Below are 26,007 nucleotides of genomic sequence, written 5' to 3'. Positions count from 1 at the left end.
AAAGTCTTCTGGAGTTTCCTGCCCGTCGCTGATTTTGATCTGTTTAAATGTTAGATCTGTCCTCTGACAGACAAACAAACAAACGCACATACTCTTGTAANTATATATATAAGTGGGAGTTTTGCTGGGGTGCAAATTGGGGTCAGACCGGCACAGATTGGGTGTTTAAAAGACCCAATTTCTGCAGAATACACTGAAGTGTAACATTCGTACTTGACAAACCAACTTTAGCCACAAACCTTTAGAAACCTCCAGCATGCTCTTATATTTGATGTCATATAGTATTATCACACGCAATAAGGATTCTTCCATTACGCTGACTTTGTTAAACCGCATGCACCCGTGTCACGCTGTCAGCAACCAAACCGCCGCTCTTCTCCGGTTCTGTTAAATGGCAAGACCCACGTGTGATGTTGAATATGTGGCTTTTACCTCAAGCGCGCTAAATGTCAAGCCTAGTGTAAATGACAGATGTGATGTCAAAAAAGTCTTCTGGAGTTTCCTGCCCGTCGCTGATTTTGATCTGTTTAAATGTTAGATCTGTCCTCTGACAGACAAACAAACAAACGCACATACTCTTGTAAAAGCAATTAACGCACGGATCCGCTAGTCATTTCCACACTTGTTGTGTCATGGAAGCGTAAATAGAGTTTCGGCCTGCTGAGTCTCAGGGTGACTTACTGCCGTGTCTGGAATGAGGATCTGAATTGGCTGTGCAGAATAATCTCATTCTTATCAAATGTAAGCGGTACGTCAGTGTCGGTACGTTCACAGGTCTGATTCAGGGTTACGGTATATAAAGGCAGTATGTCTTCGGTGAGACGCCTCTGGTGATGCTCTATTGTCTTAAAATAACTGATTGTTCTCGTTTAAGGTGAACCAGACATAACTTTCATCTTCTCTTAGTTGTCATTATTTTATTCTGAGGTTATATGGAAGAATTTCTTTTTTTACTCTAATTCCAACCTCTGTGTTTTTGTGTACCAAGTGTGTTTGTGTCCTGTTTGACTGACACTTTGCTGTATATTATGGGTTGTAACTAGCGATGCAACGATACCGAATAGATACTGATTATTCAGCGCGATATCTGCAGATACCGATCCCAGTAGTTTAGTGGTTATATTAACTCACATTAATTAAATTATGAAGATTCAATGAATATTTCTCAGCTTGCTGAATGTTATCATTTCATATAATGACTTTTAATATTGAACGTCAAACTGGTGATTTTTTTATATACAGAGCACAAATTCATTGCATTTTCCTGTCTTCTTTTGATTGACAGGATATATCGGCACTGATCATCAGCCAATGAGCTTTTATCGTCCGATACTGATTATTGGCCGATATATCGGTGCATCTCTAGTTGTAACGATACGCTCAGCTCGCGATTTGTTAGGATGCTTGATACTAGGTTCGTGATTATGTATCATAATATTTTAAACAAATAATACTAAATACACATTTATACAAACGTAACTAAATAAAAAACAATTGAAATTGAAATACCACATTTATTTCTAAACAAAGTTAAATAGTGTATTTTGTTTAAGATCATTTTATTGAACCTTTATGTAATTAAATAATTTAATAAGAAACATATTTGGAAGAATGTTTGCAATTTTCAGTTTTGGCGAATTTTTTTGTGTTTTATTTGTTCTGTTGAACACAAAATTAGATATTGTGAAGAATTTATGAATGCAAACAAGTCTACCATTTAAAATTTCCCTACTGTTGTAGTCAATGATGTCCCAGAACTGAAAATTGCTAATATTCTTCCAAATATCTTTCTTTGTGTTCATCAGAACACATTTTTGAACAACTTCAGGGTGAGTAAATCATGACAGAATTTTCATTGTTGGGTGAGCTATCCCTTTAAGTTTAAACGGCCAAACTACCGTAGTTTCAAAAAAGGAAAATGAAGACGTCTTTAATTTAAACAAGATGATTGCTGTTGGTTTTTATTGTTACAATTGTGTATTACGTGGAAATGCTTGTGTACTCAAACATTGAATTGCCTACAGTATTTTATAACTTGTGTGAAATGTCTCATAACCTGCGGATCGAGTCAATACAACAGGTCCTACATGTAAATGTTAAGAAACCCTCTTGTACCTGTCAAGACTTGCGTTGCTTCTATCAGCCAGCTCAAAAGTGGTACAGTATATCTCACTCACAAAAACAGCATCCTGCATGCGTTCAGCTTCAAGGTCAGACTCACACATAGGGGATGTTAACTGTGTAAAACCAAACTACATCCTCATCCGATCATGATAACCGTGTGCGATGTGAATGCTGCCAGTCACGTAGTGTCATCGACGTTTGAGTTTGAACACCGAGACACGTTTTAAGAAAGTGTCCTACTGCACATCACTGTATATTTATTCCATGCAGACCATTTATGGATGAAAAAACACTTACAGATAGAGATTTCTTGACTTGTGAATCCAAAGAAGACCATGGTGAAAATTTGGACTTCTTCAGGTTATACGGGGGAGGCATGTCGATATGAGACGTATGAGATATTGATTCTTATTTTAGTCTGAAATGGTTTCAAACAAGCAAGTCAGGTTATATTTTCGCCAAATTGTGGGTGGTATTACCGCACGGTGGGGTGTGAAGAATAAACAAAGACTGGCAATGTGGTACGTCTGAAGACTGTCTCGCATCCAAATCATTCAAATATATTCGCGGCCAGTCGCGTCTGGACAGGTCTTTGTTAAAGACACCATGCCGCTCATCCCGGTCTCATCTCCAAAGATGCCGTTTCACCAGCGTTTATCTCCATCATATAGCGCAATGTTTCGAGACTCGAGATCTCAGCGGGAGTCGTCTCCCTCATGGTGTGAAGCGCCATTTGCCGTGTGAACTCGCAAAGTGTGAACTTTTTTGAGGATGCACATTTGTTGTGTGGATGGTGCATCTACTGGCAAAAATAGATTTTATTTAAATGAGAATAAACCCCTTGGGTGACACAGCAGGATACAGAGAGTCCAAAAATCTATTTTAATGGTGATCGAAAAGGATTTCAGATATTCGCCGGGAACGCAATGTGATGTTCTTTTCAAGCTTGTTTTTTAAAGGGATAGTTCATATAAGAATTGTCATTTTTGTATCATTTATTTACCCTCATGTTGTTCAAAACCTGTATCAGCGGAGCACAAAAGATATTTCGAGAAATGTCTCGGTGGTTTTAATGAAAGTCAATGGGGGTCAGTGTTGTTTGGTTACCAACGTTCTTCAAAATATCATATGTTGTGTTCTACAGAAGAAAGAAACTCATACGCATCCTTGCGCTCTCCTGTTGTTCTATATTCCACAACCTAAGTTGTACTAAAACAGTCGCCCTCTTGGATGTAATCTCAGTCCCATGACTGTGCTTATTGTAGAAGTGAGTCAGTCTGAGACATTAGCCTTGGTGATCTCATGCTATGGATAGCCGGAAAGGACTCTCCAGGGATTTGACTTATCTGTTCTCTTTACTTTCTTGCTCTCTTGACTTTACTATGTCTGCTGACTCTGTGCCTCCTGTGTTTGGACATAGCAGTACTCTATGTGCATCTATAAATGTGTCTTTAATTTGATCAATGGCTGGTTTTCAATAATACGATATAGAGATGCACAGATACTAAATCTCCGATATCGATATCCGCTTATTCCGAGTGTAATTTGCCGATACCAATTCTGAAGATTAAATGAATATTTCTTTACTTTCTGAATGTTATTATTAATTCATATGATTATTAATATTGAACATCAAACTGGTGATGTTTTTACAGCCGATACCGATTATTGGATGATATATCGGTTCATCTCTACTTCTGTATATTACGGCAATAAACGTTTGTGCATTATCGTTTATTATCATGCACAAGTACCTCGTTTTTGTGGTCGAATGTACATTTGCTTCTTTTTCCATCTACCTTTCAAATACACAACACAGACTGTGTGCTGTGTATAAGAACTAAATAAAATGCATAAATAAAGCATAATAAGTTTCAATTATGTTTTCATTTTTGCATAACTCGTAATATGTTTCTAAGATATTTACAGTAAAACTGAAGTGAGATATTTGATGTTTGAGATTTTCAATTTATAAATTTTAGGATGATAGTTTTTTTATGGTCTTTTGCATTTGAAACATGTTTGAAAAGTTCTCTACTTTAGTTTGTTTACCTTTTTTTAAATATATTTATTTATTGACGCTGAAATAGACAAGGTTTTTATTGTCAAGTTTAAAAACAGAAGTTTTTCAGCATCTTTTTGTAATAAAATTTTGTTTTGCGGCAATTCTGTATTCTGCAATAATTCCCAGCGATTATCGTGATATGAACAGTTGGCATTGATACATTTTCTTTATAGTCCATGTTCCTTATTATTTTCCTTATAAATTGACAGCGCTAAGGTAAAGTTCAAATTACATGATACATATCAAATCATCTGAACTAAAATAAAAACACTTGCATTAGAGATTCATGGTTTAAACCCTTGCGCCTTTTTCTGGTGATAAAACTGAAGAGAGAACTTGGACTTTGCTGAATTTATAATTAAATGCATGAAGCGAGTGGCATTTGCACATTGTCTCGCACTGTAATCTTCGTCCCAGAGGCAGCGCTTATCACTTCCTCACCTGCTGTCATATTTAACAGATAGCTGCCTGTACACACACGCACAAGAGCTCTGAATGAGCTTTTGTTACCTGCTTGAAATGAGGCCGGTGTATTCCATCCCACGTCGATCACCGAGGCCGCACCGTGTATTTTTAACAGCGCAGAAAATACCAACGTCCAGTTCATGTTCAGGAGAAATCCCGCCGCTTGGAGAAATCATAGGTTGACCTTGGTCCGCTTTAGATGTCCCAAGGAAAAGTGCTTACCTGGAATTTCAATGCTTCGTCTTAGCTGAAGGGGAGCGAGAAACTAATCCAAATGAACTTGATTTTCAAACCTGGCCAATTATAGCAAATGAGACCATTAGGTGTAAAGTATCGAAAACAGAAAGTCAAGTGCTTCTGAGCGGATAATGGGAATGACCTTGAGTCTTGCTTTTATGAACCTGTTTCCTTCGTCTTTGAAATATTCTACTCATGGTGCTTTAAGAAATTCTACTTTATTTTTGTGTTTTTATTTTGGTCGCGTAGTCGTATTGCATTATTTATCTGTAGCTGTGGTTTTGATGTGTCGTCCCTTTTTCTCTGGAGTATTACTCCAAAATGGAAATTCACAAATAACATCTGTATGAATTCTGGCAATGGTAGATAGTTGCAGAATAATGAGGATTCAATCTCGTTCTCTCTGTCTGTTTGCTTTTTCAAGACATGGGACACGCTGTGCCGGCGAGGTCGCCGCTGTTGCCAACAATGACATCTGTGGCGTCGGGGTGGCATACAATGCCAAGATCGGAGGTGAGTTGGCATATTTAACTCTGACACGCTTTCCATGTTTCAACACGTACAGTCTATTCTTTCACCACACGGGTCCTCCATTCCATCATTTGAATTGCAAAACATCTCCATAAAATGTCAGATTATCTTCACGTTCGGGTTCATAGTGGCTCTATGAAACCCAGGGCTCTATGGTAACTTACCACTGCGCCAAGTTTAACTGAATAACGTTATTACACTGCAGCCTACAGAATACAGACAAACCGAAACACGCAGGGAATCGTTCAAATATATTAAATATACAGATCCCTAATAACATTTGATTTGAGGTTTACAAACGATGAAATCAAATTGCACATTAGTCTCGTGTGAACTTTGTGTCTTTTGCTTTCGCCAGCTCTCAAACTGCTACAAAAGAGGGAGATCAGACGCACGGAGCACTTTAATTAATTGTCTCTGTAATAACTCGTTGGGAATATTTATTATAGGCTATATAGTGGGAGGTCCGTCCATTGGCTATACTCCGCTTTTCGACTCCAGCTCTCACAGTATGTGGTTCCCAAACTGTCATTTGGGGAAGGTCACTTGTCTGTTGCGGTGCATTACTCTTAAAAACAGTTTATTCCTATGACTAAAAATGTCACTTGATCATTGGTTTACGCGTTTTTGTGCTTGGACACTGGATACACAAGCCAGCGCAGAGCGCGGATGATGCCATGTCTGGAGTCGCGGCTCTCTGTCTTCCACAAAATATAACTCGAGTGTGAGCAACGGGACATGGTGAGAAAGTGGCGTATCCTGCATTTTCCACGAGTTTTAGATGTATTCCCCTAAACAATACACACCTTCCGCAAGCATTTCTTCATTTCTTCCAAAAAGTGGTGGGGACATCCACCCGCAAGTTACGCCTATGCAACAAAACATTTCTTTATTAGCACCAAAAGCAACATCATATAACTAAAGAAAGCTTATTGGGCTCAGCTGTCGAACGCCAGGCGATCGCTCAAAGAAACGCCACACAGAAACATTTATCCTGCGTCCAACAAGTGTCCGTTATGCCAGACACACACCCCTCCGAACGACACCTGATGAAACATTCGCACAAGGACATCACCTGTGTGTAGAGCCCCGAAACCCTTCTTTCGGTTCTTTATCAAGGGCACATTGGAAGAGTAACTATATTACATTAGTTTCGGCTTCATGACCGCCCGGTCAGTTATCATCCGCTCCGGGCCCCTTAGAGCAACTCTTTTGGGAGACTCTAGCATATGTAATCCTTTTAATTGGCGGCGGTGCTTTTATCAACGCATTTTTTTTGATCTCATGATTCTCTACGCTGCTGGCTGGGCTCTGGGAGGCAGAAGAGTTTCATTATAGATGGGGCTTTTGTCTGCGGTGGTTTGCTAGCCAAGCGCACGTAACTGAAACGCAGCTCTTTAGATGGAATTAAATTGATAGATTTAGAAATGCGATGCGAGGCGACCAGACTTTTACTTACCCTCATGATGTTTCAAACCCGCATGACTTTCTTTCATTGAACAAAAAGAGATGTGTGAATGTGCATGTGCGAATGAGATATAGGAGCTGTAGTAGATTAAAAGATTACAAGGACAGCATTTTGTTTTCTGGACAAGGATGTCAACATTGTGTATTAGGCACAAAGTCGTAGGATGTTTGGAGAAACTTGTATTTAATATTAAGTATGCTTAAAAGTATAAATATACTTGTATCTATATTAACATACTGTAGATTAGTTGATTGTTAATCTATTTTTGAAGTCAGTTTTGCTCTGTGCATTAGCAGCCAGTAGAAGCATTTTCGTGCAAGATTTTTAAAAGGGAAATGTGATTTTTGAATTTGAAATGCATCCGGCCTTTATGTATTCTCGCCAATGTAAAATGTGTAATAGCAGTTGTTATAAGAGCATTGTTATTATTATTTCCTACCGATGGAATTTTGAACAAACACCAACTTTAAATTGTAAGCGTTTGCATGCAACGCGTTTTGCGCAGTTTGTTCTCTTTTGACTACATAGCACTACGCTAGAAAAAAAGCATTCAGAACACTTGCAACCACATAGCAGTGCGAACACGCAGCGTTCAGAGTCATTTTGCATTTCCATGTTCTGCTCACATCAAAGCTTCGCTCTTAGATGGATAGTGCATCATGGGAGATGTCCATGTCTCTATTGTAAAGCAGCTGTTTTTGAAATAACTTTGTGATCTGGCACTAAAGCCATTGTGTTTTTTAAACTGCAGTCGAGACCAGCAAAATCCATAATCCATCATAACACACCGTCCGTAATTTTTGTCTCTGAAAGCGTCAACGGCCACATAGATGGCGATACAAAGTTTTTATTTACATTTATTTTTTTACATTTATGCATTTGGCAGACGCTTTTATCCGAAGCGACTTACATTGCATTGTACTACACATTTTTTGTTTATTTTTAACAAAAAATATACCAATTGCAGCTTTAGGAGATGGAGTTAAATTAGAGTTCTCTAAAGCATTAATTTATAGTGGTGCACCGAAATGAAAATTCTGGGCCGAAACCGATACCGAAAATTCAGGATACACTTGGCTGAAACCGAAGATGACTTATAAAAAAATAGTTTTTATATAATTGTATTAATTACACACACACTAAAACCACAAAAATGGAAGAGAACATATTTTAAAATACTAAATATATTATTCTTCCTTGGTCATCACAACAATCAAATATAACATTCTAGTTCTAGAATTATTATATGTATAACAGTAGTCAAGTTATAGTCAAACTAGTCGACTATTCGTTATATATAACGTAATATTTGTTTACATAATATGCTTTATTATACGTGTAAACAGAACATTTAGTTTTTGGTATGTCGCCGGAACTTAAGTTTGGCCTTATTGTTGGGAAAATTTATCTACGTGAAACCGGTGCGCCCTTCTTTATGAAGAAGGGCATGACGGCAGAGACGCGGAAAATGAAGGAAAAACTGAGGCGCGAGTTAAGTTAATGGTCTATATTGTTTTAGTGTTTAGTTACTGCTTTATATTTTATTTATTCGTTAATACAATGTATTGAATATATTTATTTATTCCTATTTTTTCTGCGTTCTGACCTCAGACTTTTCTTTCGGTTTTAAAGCCGTCTGCTTGATTATTTCCACTGATATGTTTTCTTTTAAGTGCTTCAATTTGCTGTATTTTTATTTATTCATTTATTTACAATTTATTTTATATTCTACGTTTAAAATATTGCTACAGTTGAATTTTGTTTTTGAAGAAAATTCTTGCATTATAGGCTATGTTTTTCATACATGAAGCTTGAACCATCATCTGATGTCCCCATTCCCCATGTATATTGAAATATTTAAATTAATATCATAAACGTGCGAATAGTCGACGAATTGCCTAAATGAACAACTACTAGTCGACTAAAGAAATCTCCAGTTGAGGGCAGCCCTAAGTCAAACACAGTAGCACTTGCTAATACAATACTTTAATAGATGGTTCACAATCATTTTAATGAAAACAACAGCAACATAAGAGTGGCAGAGAGTCAGTTAAAGCTTAAAATGAGTGAGGCGGGGCCGTAAGATATTTCAGCTTTTATTTCGGCCTATTTTTTTTTTCGTTCGGCCGAAACTGGTAATGCCATTTTCGGCAGCCGAATTTTCGGTGCATCACTAGTTTTTAACATGTCTGGAGCCCCAGCATTCTGTTCCGTGCTACTGCACCCATCCAGCTGTTTTTGACTAATAGTTCAGGCGACCCGTCGATTTTTGCTTAAGGAAAGCTTAATGTGGAGATATCAGCACGCTAGAAGAGATGGCAGGCAACCCGGCTAATTACTCTGCCTGAACTCATTAAATGAGAATATTGGACTCGGTGAGCAGGAGAATGTTTTTTCTGAGGGGAATGAAAAATTATTTGTATTTACTCCACAGCAGTGCATCCGCATATATCTTATGCCTTTCTCATTTCCTGCGACGTAATCATAGCCAACTTAGTCTTTGTCCTTAAGGGGTGTTTACGACATTTACAACGGCGATTTATGACACGACCAGTGTCCCTTTGTTGTGCTCTGTAGCGTTTGGTTTCTTTGCAGTACGGTCTGCCACAAACCCTCAGATTGCTTTGGAAAACCTAAAAGTTTTGTTTATTTGCGTTAACCCGCATGAGGGCATCCTGGAGTAACCTCACCCCCTTGTGTATTGAACGGGTGGTTTGCGTTGTTTTGTAGATGCTTCACTACGATTTCTCTTCTCTTCACCACTTATAACTAAAGAGCTTTGGATAAAAAGAGAGCGTGTACTGCCAGTGCCCGCAGCCAGGATTACTTTGAGATCTGAGATCACAATAACTCAACACTTCTGACATTTTAGACCAAACGCTCGGCTCATTCCCAAACCTCCTGTTCGGTTTAGGATTCCCTTTTGTGCGGGGAAGTGGAAGAAGATAAGATGGGCTGCTCTGTTGTTCAGCAGCTGTAAAAGGAGCGTTTGAAAGGGAAGAATGCAGATGCTTGTCTTGTCACCTTTGAATGAACTCCAAAATCAAGTGCACCCTCACTTAGGGCTGGGACGATATATCGTGCAATTCTTATGCTCATGTTCTCAAGGAATTACGGTTAAATGCTGCCACATCCGAAAGCCAGAGGGCACTCTCACGCAGAAACTCCAAATATGGACCGCAGAAGAAGAACGATTTACATGCGTAGTTCCAGGAAATGCCAGTGGTCATATTCTATCGTTGTTTTCCAAACCTTTTCAGGTATTTTCATGATAACAAAGTATATTTATAGTGATGATGTTTGATGGGTGTTGCTTTTTCAAATGCACGTTATAAAAGACTTAATCTCGTAGTGATTTTAGATCGAGCAGTACTTCCTACTGATTGAAGAGCCATAGTTCACGGAAGAGCTGTGCATAAAACACCGAATCGATTTCAGAATCGTCCTAGACAGGTGCAATTGGTGTGAATCGCGATATATCGTCCCAGCCCTACCCCCCACTCCTTCTTTTCCTTTTCAAAAGAATACGATTTTGGATTTTTTTTTGCGATTTGTCTATTCGCATGCATCTTGAAAGTTATAATGTGTAGTGTATAAACGTTTGATTTTTAAGTCTTCAGTGTTCATTTTAGATGTTTTTTTATTTTGTTACCTTGGGGTATTCTGGCAGTAAGTTGGTGCTTTGCATATAGCCGTTTTGTTTTTCAAATGTGGCATTTGTATTAACATTATGACAAAAAATTGTATTAAGTGTTTTATTTTAGTTTTTCACAATGTACCAATATATTAAAAAATTCTGAAAATAATTATCTTTCCGGTTTGTCCTGCAGGGGTGCGAATGTTGGATGGTGAGGTCACAGACGTGGTGGAAGCTCAGTCCCTCAGTCTCAACCCACAGCACATCGACGTCTACAGCGCCAGCTGGGGACCCGAAGATGACGGCAAAACGGTGGACGGACCCGCAAAAATGGCCAAGGAAGCTTTTCTGCGCGGCGTGACAGAGGTTTGACCGCTGTTATACCTGAACGGGTCATCTACGTGCTATGATAAATACTGCGTCCCAAAATACTGCGATTTCGTTCATTTCAATCACCCAGGTTTTTATATAAGAAGGTCCTGTTTCCATCTTTGACTCGTGTGCTATTTATACTGCTTCCTGTCACCTGCATCAGTTGTCCTGTGAATAAGCCCTAATTGATATTCTCGTGACTGAAGCAGTCCAGTTTGGATCCGAGTCAGAGCATCCGGCCTCTTAACCTTCCACTGCATTTAAAACAGATTGAGCGGATTCTTTGTTTTTGCTTTGAAGCCAGTGATGGTGGGGGAAGTGATACTCGCTCTGTTTTGATTTTGGCACTATTCATTTCCAAGTATCTTGAATCGTAAATGTATTTCTTGTGGACATGCGTTACTTTCGTGTTAGTAGAGACATGCAGGCAATGCATGAAACAATTGAAGAGTTTGATAGGCCGGTCACGACTTGGAATTTTGAAAATACAACTTTAGCAGCCACTCTGAAATTATTATTGGTTAACAGATTCCTATATGCGCTTTTGGTCACATGACAAAATATTTTTTTCGCTACATGCTTGAGACCACCATAGGTTCATTGTGTGACGTCGATTGGTCACTAAAACGTCAACAGAACTAAACAAAAAGTAATTGTTATTGTTTTGCGTATCCATAGCCAGAGTTAAATATGAAATAATATTCATATCATACTATATTCAATACTCAAGTAAAATTTCAGTTGGCTAGTGAAAATATGAAGTTTTAAGTAGATGTTGGTAGGGGTCTTAGTATTACTTTTTATCGCTTTGTCATTGCCAAGGCACATTATGCAGAATGTTGCCAAGTAATAACATAAAATGTACACACTACAATCAAATTAAAACGATTAGCCAGTTTTATTAGATATACGTGTATTAGCAATTATATTCTGGCACATTCCAACATCATTGTTCTCATATTGAATCCATCTTCTTACGTATCTATATCGCAGAACAGGCCAGTTTTATCCCATTTGTCTGCTTTTTCTAGCCATATTTTCTTGGGTCCGAATCCCGAGCGCCGCGTGTGCCAGCAGTCAGATTTGTTTGGGAAACAAGATCCATGTTGCGCCAATGCAAATGTGCGTCTGCACTGTGTAAACACCCTCCCTCAATGGCAAACCACAATCAAGCAGGTGTTCACTAACAGAGAACCAACTCTGAGACGGAGAGCCAAGCTTTGCGCCGCAGACTCTCTCTCAGCACGCCATCCGTCCCGCGGGCTTTTATTTGCCTTGTTGTTGAATTTGTAAGGTACAGTACAGCACCGAACAAAAAGATATAAAACGATCAAAGGTAACAAGCAAACAACATCTGTATCAAATTATTCGCACTGCTGGCCTATTCTTTGTGCCGGCGTTGTGAAATGAAAGTCATGCGGCCGTTCAAACATGTTTCATTAATGTGGTGCGCACATTTTTCACAAGCTCATTATCGTCTCTGACGGTTTGCTTTTGCATCGCTGCGGTTCGTCTGAGAAGTAGACCGCACGAGCCCGGCACTGCTTGCCTCTTTTGTTCTTTCCCTGATGAACTACTTGTCTCAAAAGGTTTTTTTTAAAGCTGGCCCGGCGATCGAAGCCGTGATAGCACTTCAGTGCTTTAAAAATCCCTTTTGGAGAAAATCCATCCCAAGCTGCAGAAATGTGGGTTTGTTTGGCAGCATCTCTTTTGCATCTGGCCCTCAACAGCATTATTTCTGACTGAGTGTGTTTTTGTATGTCAGGGCCGCGGTGGACGGGGCTCCATCTTCGTTTGGGCGTCGGGGAACGGGGGACGGGAGAGGGACAGCTGTAATTGCGACGGCTACACCAACAGCATTTACACGCTGTCTATCAGCAGCAGCACGCAGAACGGCAACGTGCCGTGGTACAGCGAGGCCTGCTCCTCCACGCTCGCCACAACCTACAGCAGCGGAGGACTCAACGAGAAACAGATTGTGAGTGTCTCTCCCCGGCCTCAAGAAAATCAGCACCAGTTATGCTTTAATTGCTGAAGTTAAATAGTCGTGCTTATTCATGAGGAATGGTTTCAGCGGCTCTAAAGGATTTGTGATGTCTACAAGCATTGTGGACCTTTGCATGGAGACTTTTTTTGTTAGTTTTTTTGTTTTGCTTTGCTTTTTGTTTTGTGTTGTGTTGTGTGTTTTGTTTTGCTTTGCTTTTTGTGTTGTGTTGTGTGTTTTGTTTTGCTTTGCTTTGCTTTGCTTTGCTTTGCTTTTTGTTTTGTGTTGTGTTGTGTTGTGTTGTGTTGTGTTGTGTTGTGTTGTATGTTTTGTTTTGCTTTGCTTTGCTTTGCTTTGCTTTGCTTTGCTTTTTGTTTTGTGTTGTGTTGTGTTGTGTTGTGTTGTGTTGTGTTGTGTTGTATGTTTTGTTTTGCTTTGCTTTGCTTTGCTTTGCTTTGCTTTGCTTTTTTTGCTCTGCTTTGCTTTGCTTTTTGTTTTGTTGTGTTGTGTTGTGTTGTGTGTTTTGTTTTGCTTTGCTTTTTGTGTTGTGTTGTGTTGTGTTGTGTTGTGTTGTGTTGTGTGGTGTGGTGTGTTTTGTTTTGCTTTGCTTTTTTTTGCTTTGCTTTTTGTGTTGTGTTGTGTTGTGTTGTGTGTTTTGTTTTGCTTTGCTTTTTGTGTTGTGTTGTGTTGTGTTGTTGTGTGTTTTGTTTTGCTTTGCTTTTTGTGTTGTGTTGTGTGTTTTGCTTTGCTTTGCTTTGCTTTGCTTTTTGTTTTGTGTTGTGTTGTGTTGTGTTGTGTTGTGTTGTGTTGTGTTGTATGTTTTGTTTTGCTTTGCTTTGCTTTGCTTTGCTTTGCTTTGCTTTTTTTGCTCTGCTTTGCTTTGCTTTTTGTTTTGTGTTGTTGTGTTGTGTTGTGTGTTTTGTTTTGCTTTGCTTTTTGTGTTATGTTGTGTGTTTTGCTTTGCTTTGCTTTGCTTTTTGTTTTGTTTTTTGTTTTGTTTTGTTTTGTTTAGAAATGCTCTAGCAACCATTCAGAACGCCTTAGCAACCCTATAACATCATCCTGGCAACCACTCACACCTTTATAACATAAGAATTTGCACAAGCAACATTTTCTTGACAAAATGTGGGATAAATGTTTCAAAAACAGCATAACTGTGAGCATGACTGCGTTTCAGCTCTTTCTCTAGTATTTGGTTTTGTTACTTTACCAACAACAACGTCAACCGAGACACGCTCCCAAATACCGTATTATTTTCATAGCTGGCTTTGCATGGCAGGGTCATCCTTTCCTTCTTATTCATTTCACAATGAAAAAGCGCGTCTGAGGTGCTTTAACGGGTAAAAAATACATACTCATCGTTTTGGTCTCCAAAGATCCGTTTTTTAACCAGTCTTTGCTGTCTTTGCTTTAACTGTTATTTCGCCGCTGCCATTCTTACTAATGGCTAAGTCACTGCAATCCCACAATGCCTCAGTTTTAAGAGTCAGTCATCACCCCTCATATATTTTCGACTGTCTCGACAGTTTTCTTTGTCTTTACCATCTGTGTGACCCTGAACGTTGTCAGATGTTGCACTTCTACCCTCAAGTGTCAGGAATGTCAAACACTTAACCACTGTAGTCGCTTGCCAAGCAGAAAGCGAATGACAACTAGGATGTGTTTTTACACTTAAGGGTGTTGTGGGTGCTTGCCAGGGCTTTGCTATTAGGGCAGGAATAGAGAACTGACTCATTTAATATGCCTATGGGGTTTGTCACCAGGTGAAAAAAGTAGCGTTTACTAAGTAGTAGCACTTTTAATTTGAGGTGTCGTTCACATCCACAGCACAGACTGAGCTGGTTTATACCTTAAATTCCTTAGCCCCAGTGGAAAACACTTTAAGACTTCCTTGTCTTGCTTCTGGTTTAGGATTTGGGACACTTTCACCTCTAGAGAAATTGGATTTTGTTTGTGGTATCTGTGATGTGATTTTGGTCCACGTTCTCTTTCAGATCACTACAGACCTCAGGCAGAAGTGCACAGACTCCCACACAGGCACCTCAGCCTCTGCTCCTCTGGCCGCCGGGATCATCGCCCTCACACTCGAGGCAAAGTAAGTCGGAGTTTGACTCATCCTCGGGCAAGGTCATCTCTCTTCATCGTGCTTCGAGTTACCCAAGGCTTTTTTTGCCCACATTTCTGTTAGTCAGACTGAAGTTAACCTTCAGATTCTCATTTTGATCAAATATGCAGTGGGTGACCTTTGCATTCATATCGCTTTAAATGAATTCACCTGCAACATTATCACCTTTATGACCTGTAGCTATTTATGCCCTTTATAAAAGGTCAGGAGAGATTATCTTATAACCGTGTAACTACTTTTGTGTTTCATTTATAATCCTCCGAATGTGTTCTGTGTCCGTAGTAAAAACCTAACATGGAGAGACATGCAGCATCTAGTCGTGAGGACATCAAACCCCGCCCACCTCTCCACCAACGACTGGAAGACAAATGGAGTGGGTCGTCGAGGTTAGAGCCCATCTCATCTCGTCCTTTCTTGCCTTTCTAGTTTGTCTTGCCGCGTTCCAGCTGCTTGAACACGATCGATAACATTATCGTTGACTGCACCAATCAGCAAACAGCCTTTTTAATTCACCTCTTTATTTATAATGTCAATCTTGTTTTGGGCTTTTTTCTTCAACCCTATTGATTTCTTTGTCGCACAGTGAGCCATTCATATGGATATGGGCTGTTGGACGCAGGGGCCATAGTCGCTCTAGCAAAGAACTGGACGAATGTTGGACCGCAGCAGAAGTGTGTCCTGTCCATGTTGTCTGAGCCCAGGTGGGTTACAACCATACCTACTAGATAGTTTGAGCAAAAATGAATACTTGTGTTGTTTTATAAATATAACTTGACGAAAGAAAACGTCTTTATAACGTCTATATAACATATGGATAACGTATGTATAAAAATATACATTTTGAAAAATATTTAACAAAATTTGGTCTGTTTTTTGCACACAAAGCCATGAGAAAACTGTGCTACTTAGATGATGCGTTGGTCTGTGGTGTGTCACATGTAAATGTAATTGCGTTAGAAAGTGCAAGTTTCGTATCGTTGCTGCTGACATCTTAGGACCCGAGTTTAGACAGTCGCCTCAAAGTGGCCCTCCTTCAATATCTCTTTCTCATCCAAAAACCCATCCTTTCTGGTTCACAGACGTTACGGAAAGATCAAGGGGTTTTGGAGCAAAGCCCAATTTAACGTGGCAGTCACAGGGCCAAGTGATTACCGCTGCCTCACGCCGGTTCCGCCGCACAATTTTTGTTGCGTTACTGGATTAGTGCGAGCGGGTTTACGCTTCATTCCTCAGAGAGCTGTCGGAGACTACTGCCTGTTATCCGTCCCTGGGCTTGAAACCCTTCTTCCAGTTGATGCCTCTCCCTCTCTCCGGTGGGCAGGGCTTGACCGCTCTAAGCGTTTTACGGGATTGAGTTTAGAGTGCCAAGAGTCTGGTGCTCGGGACCTGTAGGGGTCATCGGTGGCACAATCCTTAACCTGGGGGGAGCAGTCCGGGACTTGGAATCTCGTTTTTTAGCCGTGCAAACAAAGTAGTTTTCATGTTATTTTTTCATTTTGTCATTTATTTATACCGCTGTTTTTTTATTTCAGATTTCTTTTTTTTTTCAGTTAAGAACTTTAATTCAATTTTAACTTTATCAGCTTATTGCTGATTTAGTGCAACATTTATTATTTCATTTAGTTTTTTTTTTCCCCGAGATATTATTTAGGGCAATATTTTGATTTTGCCGAACAGAAATGTTTTAATATATTTATTTTTAATGTACTATCATAACCTTGCGTCGTATGCTGACTTTCTCGTGTATAAACACTGTGGCGCTTTTAAAACATTATCTGGCTCAACTAATGGTAGGAGTTAGGGGCGGAGCTTCTTATTTTGTCTGAATGATGGCAGGGCAGCAAGTCTTTAGGATTTTTTATTTAATCTGGGGTATTAAACATGTTTGTTCCACACAAGCACCATTCAAAATTCTATTTAAATAGAATTACTTTAAAAGCAATACAAATGTTCTGTTTCTCGGCAGATGTTCCACGTATGATGTTACATGTTTCATTTGTGCCTGTTTCATGCTTTGTTTTAATATCGGTCTTTTTTTGCCCGATTTTCAGGAATATTGGGAGTCATTTGGTGATCACCATAACTGTGGACGCCTGCTCTGGCACTCCCAACTTTGTGAGCTCATTAGAGCACGGCCAAGCCCAGCTCACCCTGTCCTACAACCGCAGAGGAAATCTGGCCATCTACCTGATCAGCCCACAGGGGACCCGATCCACATTGCTGGCCCCCCGGTTAGCACTAAATGACACACATCCACAATCTTTCATATGAAGCTTTTCATCAATATCCCCTTGTTTAGATGAGTCTAACTGTCTCGTCTTCTCTCAGACCTCACGATTACTCCTCGGAGGGCTTCAATGACTGGGCTTTCATGACCACCCACTCCTGGGACGAGGACCCTCGTGGAGAATGGAGCCTGGAGATCGAAAACGTGGTTGGAACCAGCGATTACGGTAGCCGTCTGTTCAGTCTGTCCTATCAAGGCGGTCTATTAGGATCATTTCTGTTTACGTTGACTGTTTGCAAATTTAGCTTGGATGTTTTTGTTGTTGTTGTTTGCTGAACGTCTCCTTTGGTGCCGGTATGTTCCAAGTTTCCAAGTTGGAAGACAGACGTGGAGTTGCATTGTAGTGCACTTTACTAGTAGGATGTTTCTACAGTCCTTTCTACATTACCCATCACTGATATCAAGAAAATTGAGATTGCGCACTGGACACAACTGGGCGTCCTGTGTGTTAGAAGCTTTTAAAATCGAATATGTGCTTTAAAACATTTGATTGCGTTTCAGATAAAACTTGATCCTCTTTTATATATCTCCAAGTGTTCAGCCCTTCACACCAAGCCAGGACTATTTTCTCTCCAAACCAGCCCAATTCCCTTTTCCTCCTTTGTCACAGTTTATTTGTTTTCCTTCACCTAACTCGGTAGTAAATCTGATTAATTAAATCTTGCTAAGTAAATCAGAGGATTGAGTTACTCCCCCCACTATCGCGCTCTCCAGCTGCCCCCGAACACAGTAAATATAGACCGACGTCCAGCCAAAGCCCATTCATTTGTTTTGCTCAGACTCTTAACACAACCGCTCTGTGTCTGGACTGGAAGAGTCATTGGTCTAGTGCATTAGCTAGTCCATTTCTCTTTGTTGGTTTAAGACATTTACGGAGCTACTGGCTTCATCATTAGACTGTAAAGAGGAAAACCGTCCCGTCTAATGTGGTGGTGGTGGCGGCGCGACAGTTACTGGATGATGTGCTTAGAAAATTTGTGGAGAGATGTTCTGTGTTGTGTTACATGGCAAAATAAAGATCGTGAGCACACGTACACAAATTTAGCGTGCTCTAGATGAGATAATGCATAGGAAAAAATTTAATACAGGTACAACAACTGTAAAAAAATGAATACGGGAAATTCCTTCATATTAAAGGGGTCATATGGTGTGTTATAAGTTGCCCATGCTTGTATTAGACACGTAAAATTGCTAAATGAAAGTGTGGGAACAAAAGATGCATTCTATCTAAAAGCGAATGCTCACCCAGATCTGCCTGAAACGCCTCGTGTAGCCACACCCCCACAAATCTACGTCAGGTCGTGGTCTGATTTGACTAAGACCGCCCAAATGTATACGCAAGTAAGGTGGGCGTACCTGTCAGTACAATTACCATATTTGGAACATCAGGTTCCAAAGCAAGAGGCGTTACATTTCCGTCACACGCTTGCAGTATTCGACCAATCACTACACACTGGTGAACTGGCCAATCATAGCACACCTCGCTTTTCAGAGCGAAGAGCGCGTTTCAGAGAGGCGGGGCAAAGAGGAGATACAAACATGCACGCTATGTGGAAAATACAGCGTTGTTGAACCTTAAATCGTGTTTACACATTGCATTACATCTAAAACAAAGCATAATATTCGTTTTAGCCGTGTCATATGAGCCCTTTAATATAGTATATTGTGACTTGTTTTTTTTACAGTGTACAATTAACTGTGTTGTTGTAATATTAATGAAAACGATTATGTCTATTTTATAAAAAGCAATTAATAATGAGAGGCTTTACTTTAGTCACAGCTAAGGGGTTCGTGTTGTGCCACTTTATCAATATTTTTCTTAGTTAACCATGCTAGAATCTCTGTAATGCACTTTAATGTAATGTCTCCATTAACTCTATATTATTGCTCGAACACATCTAAAAAACGTATTATGTTTTGCTGGTTTGTTTATTATTTGATAGCTTCAGACACATTTTGAATCAATAGCTATTCTTTCTTTCTTTGTGTGTTTCTCTCGCTCACTGTCTCTCTCTCTCTCTCTATCCTCAGGCACTTTGACTCAGTTCACTCTGGTCCTGTACGGCACTGCTCCCAGTTTGCCCGGCTCTTCCACGCCAGACTCTGGCGAGACAGTTGACAGCAGCTGCAAAACCTACGACCTCGATCAGATCTGCACAGGTGCGTGTCAGAGTTATTGACGGTGGAAGTGCGCCCCCTACCTGCTACTAATAGTACACACACATCTGCACCAAGTACTCAATTAGCTTCCAGAGCACACTTCTCTTTTATTTTACCATACTTTTTGCACTATGCATATTGTGCAAAGTATGCATAGAAGGTTCTGCTTGATTTAAGAGAATCTGCAGCGTACAACCAAGAGCACATTGTGTGAAAGCTGAATCCCGCAATGCCATTTCTAGTAATAATATGCATAAATCATATAATCACTTCAGCGTGAGTTGTAACTGATTGAAAGCTTTACAGTAGAGCTGTTAACCTTTCAGTTTTTGCCGGTGTTAAGCGTTTTGTTCGGCTCATGGCTTAGCTGTTAAATTGTGTGTTCATAACGGCATGCTGGAGTGAGCTCACAATGCCAGCTGCATTGGCAGCAGTGTACAGGGCATCTGTCCAGCGTAGCCTGTGGTCATGTCTCTCTCGCTCTCTGTGGGCACTGCCAGCTCATTCTTACCTCCTTGCACATGTTACTCTACCATCTCGCCATCTCCTCCTCTCTGCTCCGCTGGAGTCTCCTGCTCTCCTCTCAATGTCACCTTCATTAAAGTTCCTCAAAGCAACGCTGCCAATCCCTCACCACCCTGCGCTGTCATTCTTTACCTGTGCCCTGTGAGCATTATGATGGCCAAAGTGTGAAGTAGAATTTTGGGTGAACCATTTCTAGTCCACTATGTCGGCCTATCATACGGCATTTAGGTTATTGTGTATGTTTTTAAGACGAGAAAAAACAAGGCAGATGTAGAGAAAACTCTAGAAAACGTTCTTAAATCGCTCTTGAAATTTCTGGGAGGAAGCAAATCTCTATCAGAATGCAATTGGTTAAGTTGTCTTCTCCGCTCACTTGGGGTGAGAGAGGTACATCTGTGCATCAATTGGCTTTTCTACTTCCATTGATCAAGATTGATGGCACCGTCTTTGAATTTAAGATTAACAACACAATGGTCAGTTTGAACCAAATTGTACCCTGAATGCAGGTGACACAATTCTCTCTCCGTTCTTACAGCGCCACCTAGCACTTGCCGGTGTAACCGCATGTCGTAGAAGATGCATTGAGAATGTAGTTTGGTTGGCAAAGCAAGATCGCTCAAAATGTTTTGCGTTTTACAAGTGGAGAAATTGTTGCCAAGGGCTCGATCATCCCTGTCTGCAGTAGTTGATATCAACCTCAGACAGTCAAAACATGGCGGCCGTTTCGTCCGAGACTTCATGATATTTTAGACTTGATGTGATGAAGGTCATAGAGAGCATTTGTTTAATTTAATCATCAATTTATCATTTGGATAATGCGCCTGACCTGTGGTTGAGAGTCCCCTCAGTTTGACGCTTTCTAGATGTTCCTCCACTGACGTCATGTGTGATTGTGATACTGTTGCTACGGCAACCATTGTCCAGCCAACCTTCCAAATAGGATTTCATGCTAAAAAAGCACCAGTTTGCAGTTAATGCTAAGCTGGGTAATAAATCCAGAAGCGAGATGAACATCAACTGAACTTGGATTTTTGGATCATATTTTTTATCGGTGTGCAAGAGTTGTGTTAAGTGTAAATGTGCAGAATGATTTATAAATATATCGAATTATGTTTTATGCATTTTAAACATCAAATTTACTTGTATAGGCAAGGGTTAATAACTTTGTTATACAAAATCTAACCTAAAACAAAAATGTTACATCACCGATTTTAAAGTGCGATTAAATCTGACGTTCTTTTCTTCCCCGTGCAGAGTGTAACCCCGGCTTCTACCTGTACCGGAAGGGCTGCGTGAGAGACTGTCCACCCGGCTTCACGCCGGGCACCCGCTCCACTCTCCTCCCCAACAACGAGGTGTCGTCCGTCCTCCACCCCGCCTGCCTGCTCTGTCACGAAGTCTGCCTCACCTGCAGTGCCACGGGACCTCAGGACTGCCTCTCCTGCCCCCCTCACAGCCACCTGGACCCGGTCACCAGCACCTGTTTACACCAGAACCAGATCCATCGGGAGACTCAGGACAGTCGGACGGGCGGCGACGGCTCGTTCGGGACCTTCCATCCCAAACTCGCCTCTCACCTGCCCGCCGCCGTGGCGGTGCTCAGCTGTGCCTTCATCATGGCCACGTTCGTGGTCGTGTTCGGCCTACTCCAGTTTCGCAGCCGCAAACAGAACAAACAGAACTCTGCGGAGGCGGGGCCGGGCTCCGGATTACTGGTGGGGTTGGGATTGAACCGAACCGCCGTCGCATATAAGGGCATCCCCAGCGTTTGGCGGGAGGACGACGTGATTTCTGAGTCTGAGAACGAGGAGTTTGATATCCACAACGAGAGGACAGCCTTCATCAAAACACAAAGTGCTCTTTAACCCTTTCTTCACCACGTCCCTCCCTCGTCTGCGCTGTTGTCTCTTTTTGTAGCCACCGGTGTGTTTCTCTTCTGGGGCTTGTCTGACTTCCTGTTTCTCTCTCGAGGGTTTTTTCGTGTTTTTCTCACCTCTCTTAGTTTTGAGCCACGATTCACGTCGATTGATGCGGTGCCTCTTTGTGGAAAGCTTCCAATCCCAACGAGGAGGAGATGTTTGTCGGGATGTCTTAAAACAATAAACACGTGATTATGGTTTGGGCCTCTTCCTTTTCATGTTCTAAACTCGATTTAAAAATGAAGAAGAGGGTTTTTTATAGAGCGAGTGCAACTGTTTATATAAAGTCAGACCGCGTGGCAGCGATTTAACGCCACTGGCTTTGCAGGGAGCCTTTTAGAAGAACATATCACTATTTGTCCATGGTCAGGATCTGAAGACGAGGACGTGTCGTGCGTTACACACACTCCGTTGTAGAGCTCGCTGCTCCCCCTAGAGCTTTTACATGGCTATATATGTGTGGGACGTTTAGTTCACCCAATAATAAATCTTTTGTAATTTACTCACCCTGATGATGTTAGGAACCCGTACGACCTTTCTGTGAACACAAAAATATGAAAGATATTTCAGTGGTTTGGAGCATATGATGGTTTAAATTTGCTCTATATCACACAGAGCTGTGTTGCTTTAAAAAAAAAAACGTGGATGTTTGTTATGGACTAGACTCGAGATGTTAAACGATTAAGCGTGATTAATGGCATCCAGAATTAGAGTAAATGTTTACGTAATATTTGTCTGTGTACAGTACATATTTATTTTGAATTGATAAACACATACATGTATATATTTAAGAGAAATATAAAAATCATGTTTATATATCATTTACATACGATGGGTTTATTTCCAAAATGAGATTTTTCAAAAATCATGTTTTTTATTGTGCATTCCAATTAATATCAATCAAACCGCAGTTGGTTTGTTTTGATCTAAGCCATAATAACTCCAACAATACAGCGAACTAACAAAATACAAACATGATAGCATAATAAATAACATGACTTTTGAAAAAAATGTCTTATTTTGTAAACAAACTATTCATATATACATCCAATTATTTCCTAAATATATATATTTGTATGTGTTTGTGTTTCTAAATACAAAATAAATATGCACAGTACACAGAAATATATTATGCAAACACAAACGTTTATTCTGGATGCGGTTAATCGTTGAACAGCCCCGTTTTGGACACAAACGGCTTCGATCACCATTTGTATTCATTGTGTGAAACCGACTATCATGATCGTTGCTTAAAATTTCTTTTGGGTTTCATGAAAGAAAGTTTATCATGTGGATTTGAAATGTTACGAGGATGAGTAAATGATGACAGATTTTATTCGGGTACTATGTTTCTTTAAAACTCCTGTAACCCTCCGCTACAGTCACGACGGTAAAACACTAGACAAGATTCCTTCCAGAGGACATGACATCCTTTTTGTGACGTCAGGCGTCCTCAGCATTCCGCCGTCATCATATGCTGGGTTAGCATTATCTGCATCTCAAAAATATTCTTGTTGCTGCACAAAGCGTCATCTTATAGAGAAAGACCGTACTGTGGCCAGTTATAAAACGCTCACAAACTATTTACGCCCTCTGCGGCCTTGTAAAACTTGTAGTCGTACCGGACTGTAGTTCATTTCAGGAAGCCAAACACTCTTATCACAGTCGATGCATCAGTGCAATTGATCTTGATTTCAAAACGCATCCTGTTTATCATCGCCCTCCCCCACCCCTTTTTTCTTACACCTCGAGGGTGTTAAATATCTCAAGACTTCACAGTGGTGTTGTTTTGTGGATTTGGTTTCCTCCTGCTACATCAGTTGCCCTCTTGCAAATCAATTGTTTAGCTCCATAGTAATATTAAAACATATATGACGCCCCCTTCAGTGCTGATTGGGTATTACAGCAGTGCTTTTAAAAGCCTCAACAAGACATGACCAAAGACCAGAGGATAAAAATCTGCTTTACCTAAAGTAATAACATATGTGAAAAATACAATTAATGTGAATTTTTTTGTTAATTTGACTCAGAAATGTGTGTGAAGGGGCTGTTGTAACCCTGACATCTCTTGTATTGCGGTCACAACGCCTGGGTGTGACGGGAAAAGATTTTACACCAGCCAAACTCAGTCTGGCTTCACCTTTATGTTGCAATGATTTTGGTTGCATAAGCTTAAACGTCTTTGTGTTCATGCTCAAGCCTTGTTCACACTAAACCTTCAGGAGTCATAGGATGTTACTTCCACCTGTACAAGAGTCAACTGATGCATGTAGAGCCCTGAGTTAAAGACACCAATCATTTGTATGACTACCTGAGATGGGACAGCTATATAAGAATAAGGCCTATTTTTGTACTATATATGGTGCATTGTCATTTACATGTAGCCTAATTTAAAGATTATTTTGCTCTTTGTTTCTTCTTATTTAATTGATGTCAATATGCGAATTATAGATTATACAAAAAAATAAAGATCTATGCAAACCTCGCAGTTTGGCTTTGTGACTTCTTTGGGTGCTGTTTAAAAGTGGTCGGATGAATTCAAGCATGATATTTTTTAGGTTTGCATTGGTGTTGAGATGCTCTTTAAACGCATACTCTGATTCAAAAGTTTTCTTCTGGAAACTGTTTTTTAACAAAGCCACCAGACAGACATCCTGTTGAGGTTGAGTTGTTGCTTTCTATTTGACTTCTAGCTCATAAAGTGATGTACTGAATCTGAGTTATATAGGACCGGTCAGTGTCGTGGTCTGTATATTCATACACGGATGATGACTGCATCTGATCCACTCAATTAAATCTGTTTTGTCATTTATCAGATTCAACTAGTTCCGAGACCCAGGCAAATATTTTGATCTGTCTGTAATGTTAAGATTTGCAGGAATAAAACGGGGAATGTATCACTTCACCGTAAACACGGAGGAATGAAACTGAAACGTGAAGAATTTTGTGCACTGCCAGTTTTGCAACAGAAGTGAACTTCCAGAGGACATTACAGAGTTTGTCAAAATGTTACGTCAGTGTTGCTGCATCCATGCAATTGTCTGCTACACGCGTGTTCATTTGACAGTTTCCAGAACCAACAAACTCATTACATTGACACCTTTGTATCAAATCTGATATGCTTAATTGATTTCATATTAATAACAGGATTATCTAACTACAAAGTAAAGGAAAGAAGCCAAGTGTGTGAAATAATGCACCTCCCAAAGAAACACAAAACTTTAAATTGGTTAAATGTAAATGAAGATATACGAATGAAATTCCAATTAAATAAGCCAAAATGTGGAAATTTTGAGTTTACGTTTCTAAATATAATTCTCGCATAAACATTGCATATCCAGTATATAAAGCTTGAGAGATGTGTAAATGTCCTATACCTGCTCTGACCTCAAAGTCCTTTAGACCTTTAGTTCTGTTTCTATGTTACCTGTTTTAAATAATAAAAAAACAAGTATCTGCAACTTTTGCAATTTGATGTCTATGTTATTACTCGAAAAGTTAAAGGGATTGTTCACTCAAAACTGGGCATTCTGCTATCACTCGTTTACCTTTACGTCATTTCAACCCAATGCTATTTCATGAAACATAGATTGTATAATATTTGTATAAAAATACTGACCATGAGTTTACTTTTTTACTGATGCTGATAATCATGAAAAGACAGACAAGACTCTAAAAGTCTTGCACCTCTTCTGTGGCCATCACTCATTTCTGATACGAAACTTGAAAATGCGCATAAAACCAGGGTGGAAACCTGGCTACATTATAACACCATCATCCTTTGCTGGGCCGCTTTAAAAATGGGGGCATAAATGAACAGTATACCCACTTCTCCAGGCACCACTACACCACTGTATGTATATAATATATATTAGTAGATATACTATATTATATATATAATATTGAAATGAATAGGCTAAATTATATTAAATCTAAATATTAAACCTGCTAAATATAAAGGCGTTCGTACGCAATATAAATCTTACATTAAAAAAACGACATATAGCCTATTCTTATTGAAACATTATTTGATTTATTTATTCACATTCAAGTGTCATAAAAGTTGCAAAAAAATATTATGTAATATATTCACTGCTTTCAGTGGGTC

At 39.9% G+C, this 26,007-nt stretch overlaps 1 protein-coding gene across 2 annotated transcripts in view; it reads left to right on the top strand.

The window, feature by feature from the left end:
* Window positions 1–24,384, top strand: part of furina (furin (paired basic amino acid cleaving enzyme) a) — an 89,637-nt gene extending 65,253 nt beyond the window's left edge. For both annotated transcript variants that reach the window (XM_057353615.1, XM_057353525.1), the window contains exons 7-16: window positions 5,316–5,404; window positions 10,721–10,893; window positions 12,665–12,877; window positions 14,878–14,978; window positions 15,291–15,394; window positions 15,592–15,709; window positions 17,060–17,239; window positions 17,337–17,461; window positions 19,327–19,455; window positions 21,235–24,384. In XM_057353615.1, the coding sequence (XP_057209598.1) occupies window positions 5,316–5,404; window positions 10,721–10,893; window positions 12,665–12,877; window positions 14,878–14,978; window positions 15,291–15,394; window positions 15,592–15,709; window positions 17,060–17,239; window positions 17,337–17,461; window positions 19,327–19,455; window positions 21,235–21,845 (1,843 nt within the window). In that variant the 3' untranslated portion in view covers window positions 21,846–24,384. The remainder of the gene's footprint in view (window positions 1–5,315; window positions 5,405–10,720; window positions 10,894–12,664; window positions 12,878–14,877; window positions 14,979–15,290; window positions 15,395–15,591; window positions 15,710–17,059; window positions 17,240–17,336; window positions 17,462–19,326; window positions 19,456–21,234) is intronic.
* Window positions 24,385–26,007: the final 1,623 nt, after the last annotated feature.

This window comes from Triplophysa rosa, linkage group LG1 (genome assembly GCF_024868665.1).
Source record: "Triplophysa rosa linkage group LG1, Trosa_1v2, whole genome shotgun sequence".
Classification (NCBI taxonomy): domain Eukaryota; kingdom Metazoa; phylum Chordata; class Actinopteri; order Cypriniformes; family Nemacheilidae; genus Triplophysa; species Triplophysa rosa.
The sequence above is the reverse complement of the archived record's forward strand: the minus strand, read 5'-3'. Positions and strand labels throughout refer to the sequence as shown.